General features: G+C 32.8%; 1 protein-coding gene across 1 annotated transcript; it reads left to right on the forward strand.

Moving 5' to 3' along the window:
* The first annotated feature begins 5,062 nt into the window (after positions 1-5,062).
* LOC107775845 (protein neprosin-like) lies at positions 5,063-6,921 on the forward strand. Its single transcript, XM_075241768.1, has 7 exons — positions 5,063-5,167; positions 5,268-5,360; positions 5,610-5,792; positions 5,873-6,028; positions 6,140-6,193; positions 6,289-6,420; positions 6,553-6,921. Exons 1-7 carry the CDS (start codon positions 5,063-5,065, stop codon positions 6,919-6,921), a joined length of 1,092 nt encoding a protein of 363 aa, XP_075097869.1.
* The last annotated feature ends 427 nt before the right edge of the window (positions 6,922-7,348 follow it).

Genomic DNA, 7,348 nt, shown 5'->3' on the forward strand with positions numbered 1-7,348 from the left:
ATAGTAAAGAAGACCTCTATATTATAAATCTCCTGGTCAACTTTATTTCGTTAAGTCGTTTACAGAAATCTACTTTTTGAGGCACAAAAAAAAAGGTGGGGAGAAGGGAATAGACAAGTAGAAATATTATGGGGGGTTGAGGATTAGCTTACTTGATAAGTTCCATGCCTTCCACAATTAACTAAATAAACCCCATCAATAATAAATAAATAAAAATTACAAAATTGGGAACTATGGTCGCGAATAAGTTCCATAAGGTGAAAATTTCAATAAACCCCATCAATAATAAAACGTTTTTAAAAATATATTGGGAATTATTGTTGCAAATAATTGCATAAATTTGGAAATTATGGATGGATGTATCATTTTTCAATTATCCATTGATTTAACAAAAGCACCATAATTGACCAGGTAAAGTCTGCATTGCTGAGGGTAACAATAATTAGGCGAAGGTAGTTTACAAGAGTGGATTGATTTAGTGGTAAGCACTCTCCACTTCCAATCAAGAGGTTCTGAGTTTCAGTCATCCCAAGAGCAAGGTGGGGAGTTCTTGGAGGGAGGGAGCCGATGGTCTATCGGAAACATCCTCTCTACTCCAGGGTAGGGGTAAGATCTGCATACATACTACCCTTCCCAGACCTTATTAGTGGGATTATAATGGGTTGTTGTTTGTAAACATCCTCTCTACTCCAGGGTAGGGATAAGATCTGCATACATACTACCCTTCCCAGACCTTATTAGTGGGATTATAATGGGTTGTTGTTTGTTGTAGTTTGCATGGCTTGACTACTAGAAATATATTTTTGGGATTTCCACTTTTAATCCCTCAATAACGAATAAACTCTTTGTTGGTCCAAAAGATTTAAAGACCACGTGTTTTAAACCATCCAGTTAGTTCATTGAATCAATCACGGTGTAACTTTTGATTTATTGGAGCTCATTTGATTCTTTAATTTTAACCAATTTGTGGCCGGGTGTTTGGGTTCTTTATTCCTAATTCATATTTGGACATCTAATTGGTTGGATAATGTGTATTATCTCCCCTTCTTCATACGTGTTGTCCAATTTATATAGTGTATAACAGTGTTTTAAAAGGTGTTTTCTGGGCGAGCCCCACAAAAAATGTCCAAGGTGATGGTGTGGGGCGAAAGTCTCAAGAGGCGTACGCCTAGCAATCGGGGCGTACGCCCGGGCGTTTGAGGCGTGTTTTTATAGTGAGGCGTAAGCCCGAGAGACTTTTTCAAATTAAAACAATATTTGTTGAATAAGCCCTTCATATAATACCAAAATTATCAAAAGTCAGCTTGTAATTACTCAAAAATTTTAAAAAGGAACTGAAATGTATTAAATTTAATATCTCCCAATTCTTTATTTTGTCCGCTAGTCTACTAATATCTCCCAAAAGCAACAAATATTTAATTTTTTTAACAAATACAAAGAGAACTCCATTCTTCTTCGTAGCAACAAATTGAATTCAAAGTTCAAATTGCAGGTTAGTCAACTTTTTTGCTCCTCCATGTATAAAACTTTATTCTTTCGATTCAAGTTACTTGTGCTTGTAAGTAGCGTATAATAGATTATTTTGACCAGTTTTTTGTGGGGATGGAGCACATATATATATATATATATATATATATATATATATATATATATATATATATATATATATATATATATATCACATATTTATAGTTTTCTTCAATTTTTATGCAATTTTACCTATTTATAAATATTTACTGTAATTATATTATTATATAAACTATTAAAAATTAAATACACATGGGGCTTACGCCTCGCTGAAGCATATGTAAAATGCCTCGCCTTACGCCCACGCCTTTTAAAACACTGGTAGGCAAAACATCATCTTTTTTCTATCCGATTCGACTTTTCAATGCTTAATTATATACGTTCGGGAAATAAGAAGAAATACTTGCTAGGATCAAAGTGCAATTTCCCAGCTAATTAAAATTTTATCATTCTTTTTGGAGTCTGATAAAATTAGCCCTATAAAGTGGTTATCCCATGTATGGATGATAAATGGAACTAGGTATTCTTTTTTTCAACTTTGAGATGACATAAATATGTTCTAGAAGCAACCAAATTAAGTTTTGAATATATCACTTGCAATAATAAAAACATATTTTACAGACCATACATGGGAAAAAATTATATATTAACTCTAGTACTTGAGTTATTTTGCTTTAGTTTATTAACTTAGACTTTTATTTAACTAAATAGAGATAAATGAACGTAAAATGTACGAGAATAACACATCATGTATTTATTGCCTTTGACAGAGCGTTTTAAAAGAAAATTTCACATGATCTGTTAGCTAGTAATTAGATTGCCTAGGTTTAGTGTGTTAATTGTTGGAGAAGAAAAGTGATCAATCATTCAGACAAGTCATAAATATTATAGTGGATCTATATCGGGTTTCGGAATCAAAATACGGATCCGATGTCAACAAATCTAATATCAGTAAATTCTTAAAAATCATTAAGCTTTCAAACTTTTAATTTTTCATCAAAATTCCATATCTCAGGCTAGGGACCTCGGAATTCGATTCCGGGCATACGCCCAAGTCCCAAATCACGATACAGATCTACCGGAACTGTCAAAACACTGATCCGAGTCCGTTTTCTTAAAATGTTGACCAAAGTCAACTCAGTTGAGTTTTAAAACTCTATTTGACATTTTAATTCATTTTTCACATAAAACTTTCCGAAAAATTAACGGACTGTGCACGCAAGTCGAAGAATAATAAATAGTGCTTTTTGAGGTCTTAGAATACAGAATTAATTATTAAATTTAAAGATGACATTTTGCATCATCACAGATCGGGTTTCGCACCGCAACGGATTTTATATGTGATTTTTGATTTTGATATGGTGAAATAAGGGAGGATTTTGTTTATACAGTGGGATCGGGTTGCGCGCTGCAACGGATCGTGTGTGTTGTACTCATTGTTGTTTTGTATTAGCTTTCAGTATTTTCATATTAGATTTTGAGAACTAATATTTTTGGATTTATTGATTTCGAGGATTTAGTTTGTTTTCATTAGTTAACTGCTTTGCCGTTATTTTCTGCTTTTCTTTCCTATTATTACTATTATACAGCGTGTAGATTGATATAAGTGACACGCCTTAGTTTCGTTACTACTTCGTCGAGGCTAGATTCGACACTTATAGAGTACATGGGGTCGGTTGTACTCATATTACACTCTGCACTTCTTGTGCAGATTTTGGAGTTGGTTTCAGCGACGGTCAGTAGATTGCTCAGATTCGGAGTTTTACGAAGACTTGAGGTACAGCTGCACAACGTTCGCAGCCCTGAAGTCCCCCTCTACCTTACTCCAGTTGTTTATTCATTTCAGAGAGTTATATTTTTCATTCAGACTTTTATTTGTAGTACTCTAGTCGCTCGTGTACTTGTGACACCAGTTCTGGGATCGTATCTAGATATCATTGTTATTATAGTTTACTCACTCTATTTTAGTTTATTCAGATTCTTGGTTATTATTTAATTTGAACTGTTAAAAATGGCTAAAAACTATTTCTAACGTTGCTTGCCTAGCAAGTGAAATGTTAAGCGCCGATCCCGAGGGTAGGAATTTCGGGTCATGACATTTTTTTTCTTTGAATCTTGGCACAAAGTAACAAAAACAAACCAATTTGGCAGTATCAAAATGACCTTGTTACTTTCTTTAATTTTTTGATTCTTTTTTATGCGATTATGAATTGAATCTTTTAGTATCAATCAACTTCTCCATTGATTACATACCATATTATTTTCGTATTACTAGGTGACGAATATAATCCTAGAGTTACAGTGCGAAGACGTATTCGTTCCTAATTTTTCGTATACACGAGGGAATAGTAGTATTCCCGTTTAATACTACTAAGTCATGCTTTCAGGCTGAAAACCAATATGGAAATTATATTTTTCTGTTCTGAAAATTATTCTAGGATAAACCTTCTTCTTAATACAGTCAAACCTCTCTATAATATCGTCGTTTGTTTCGAATATTTTTGGACGTTATACCGAAGTGCTGTTATAGAGAACATATATTTTAACATAACATAAAAATTGGTTCCGAAAAAGCTTGGCTTTTTTGTTCTCGTTTTCTTTCCCATATCTTTGCAGTTTTAGAGTATAATTCTGAAGGATTAAAATGATACGGTAGTATCAACTTAATGATCTTATTAATTATTCAAATGTTGCTTTTGGCCCAAAATGGTATAAAATAAACTTAATCAGCATCAAGGGTAAATTCGTTCATTTGTACGTTAGTAATACTATTATAATTTTATGATAAAATTTGAACAATCTTTTCGATTCAGTTTATTTGTTTGAACATGTCAAGTGATGATATGATTTTTGTTTAAATAATTAGAAGCTTTGAGATCTTTGATATGATGAGGAAAATCAATTGCTTGCATAAGCCACTCATATGAATATAATTTTGAAGAATTCTGGCCACTTCAGACGAGTTGCATGAGGAAAAACTAGCTCGTAAAATTTTATGGTGATCTAAATATTTAAAAAAAATAAATAAATAAAAAAGCAGACGATTGTCTCCAATAATATCTTAAGCTCTCATTTATTAGAAATTAAATTAATACAGTACTTCTCTCTCCAAAATATTATAGTAAAGATCTGATTTGCCATAATGTAAGAATTAAGGAGAAAATCTCGTATCTGTTAATTTATGGACAAGAAAGATTGTAAGAATCAATATCAATATATCAATATAACCACTATAATTAAGGAAAAATCAAAGCGAACAATAAAATTACGGGATTATGAATACCTGTCGATTCCTATATAAAGTGTGTTATTCTTGTAGGACCAATCACTTTTCTAGTCCATTAAAGAAATCAGGTACTTCATTTCTTCTTTCTTAAATTTCTAATTATCATGTGCTATTTGCAGAATATTTCTCTTATTATAGTCAGCTTTATGTTTAGTTTGATCGTCTCTAATAATATCTTGTAAAAACTTTTCTAGGATGGAAATCACAAGAATGCATCTATGCGTACTTGTACAGTTTTTGATTGCAGTTATGGCTTTTCTCAACTATGAAGTTGAGGGCTTATCAAAGAAGGACAATGAAGAATTGGGGAGGCAACTAAAGCTTTTAAATAAGCCAGCAATCAAAACTATTAAGGTAGATTCTTATTCTTTCTTTTCATAGAGTTAAAAATTATGTTACGAATAAAGAATAAATATTTAAAATCAATAACGAGCAATATTGTTTATTTTTGTAGACTGAATATGGAGATATTTATGACTGTGTGGATTTCTATCAACAACCGGCATTTGATCATCCCTTATTGAAGAATCATACTTATTATCCTCAGGTATGTCCATTTGGTCTATTGAACCTTGTTCAATTATCAATGTAAAGTCAGATGTCTCTATAACAACTATTCACTATAAAAGCCAAATTTCTTTAGAACCAATCTCCATGTTATGTTATAATATATGTTTTATATAATAACAATTCGCTATAACAATCAAAAAAATCTGGAACAAACGAGGCTGTTATAGAGATGTTTAACTATTTATTGTGAAAGTAAGAATAACTCCGAATTGAAATTTTGTCGTAGATGAAACCGTCTTTCTCCCTATTAAAGAGAGACAAAGAATCCTCAACATCCAATAGCTCCTTCAAAATGGGATTAAAAGATGGTGGTTGTCCAATGGGAACAGTTCCTATTAGAAGAACTACCAAAGAAGATCTCATTAGAGAAAGGAGATTTAATGCTAGTTATGCTCGTGGCACCTTTCATGTAAGCTGCTCCTTAATTATAGGATACTATTTTTTATTATCGACACATATCTTGTTACTTATTTTGCTTTGAACATTTAGTTTGCTCTAGAACAAACATCAAATGACCCACGTAACCAAATTTCGGGAGCTGGAACAACAGCTAGTATGTATAATCCAAAGGTTCTTCCGAACCAATGGAGTGCATCTGTCGTGAAGGTACAAAATGGTCGTGACCAAATACAAGCTGGGTGGCGTGTAAGTAATATATATAAATTAACTTTGCTAGTGAAATTTCATCCCCTTTTGTTGCTTCTACACGATAGGAGTATAAAAAATTGACAATGAATGTTATGTTTATTGATCTAGGTGGATCCAATTCTTTACGGTGATACTCATACTAGATTTTACTCATTATTCAAAGTAAGTCTTTTTTTTTTTTTGTTCATTCAATTAGTAAGTCATGCTTTAATAAAATTTCGTTATTCAAGATTAGTTAAATATGTTATATCACATAGGCAGGTACAACTCAATGCTTCAATACACGTTGCCCTGGATTTGTTATTGTGAATACGCAAATACCTTTGGACAAGGTGTTTAAGACTACCAGACCTGGAACCTTATTCGAGGAGACGTTCTTCATTGAACGGGTTAGATAAAAACCATATTGAACTCCTTTTTCCCATTTTCTCATTAAAAGAGTAATTAAGAGCGTAGTCATTTTTTAGTAGAACGTAGTACAATGTATGAACATAATCTTTTTATATACGATTTTGGAGCAGGATCTAAAGAATGGAAGATGGTGGCTACGATATGGTCCTGATTTTGCACAGATTGGTTTTTGGCCTCCCGAGCTTTTTACAGGATTAAAGGGTTTTGCATCACAAGCAGCATGGGGTGGAGAGACATTTAGTTCAGTGCCTACTTTCCCTCAAATGGGTTCTGGCCGTATTCCTCTAGTTGTAAGTACCAATGAAGATGCATATTGTAGCAAAATTTCAATTCTGGATTCTGCTGGCAAAACTAAGGATCCCGGTCGATTATCAAGGTTTGAAGACGCCCACGCGCTATACCAAGTTGTTGATGAACCAGTTACCAATGAGGATTTTGGGCATACGGTCTTTTATGGGGGACCTGGTTCTGTCAAATAAATGACATTTATGTTTGCCTAGAAAGTAAATTAGGAAATGATTTCCATTTACGTTACCCTTGTTCGCATCATGGTGTCGGTATAAATAAATGACAAAAGTAAGCTTTTGATGTATTTGCATTAGTGTTTATTTCTATTTTTATTCCCTATCCTTTCCTTTGATGCCATACTCAAGCTCGTTTATATAAGAAACACTCATATATATGATGGAACAACAGTACCTTAAGGAAATTTTATTAATACACAGGTGAAAAAAAAAGTTTGGAACATTTCGCACGTGAGTTTTCAGCAAGAAATCAGAGTAGAAATATATGCAATTGTTAAGTTGTCCTATTACGTCGATTTACTCATGTTCAAATTTCTTTCTTTACAAATAGACATCTCAACTAACTTCACCTCCCACTAGCGATGGTATTTTATAGCTCAGT

This window comes from Nicotiana tabacum, chromosome 21 (assembly GCF_000715075.1).
Source record: "Nicotiana tabacum cultivar K326 chromosome 21, ASM71507v2, whole genome shotgun sequence".
NCBI classification, from domain to species: domain Eukaryota; kingdom Viridiplantae; phylum Streptophyta; class Magnoliopsida; order Solanales; family Solanaceae; genus Nicotiana; species Nicotiana tabacum.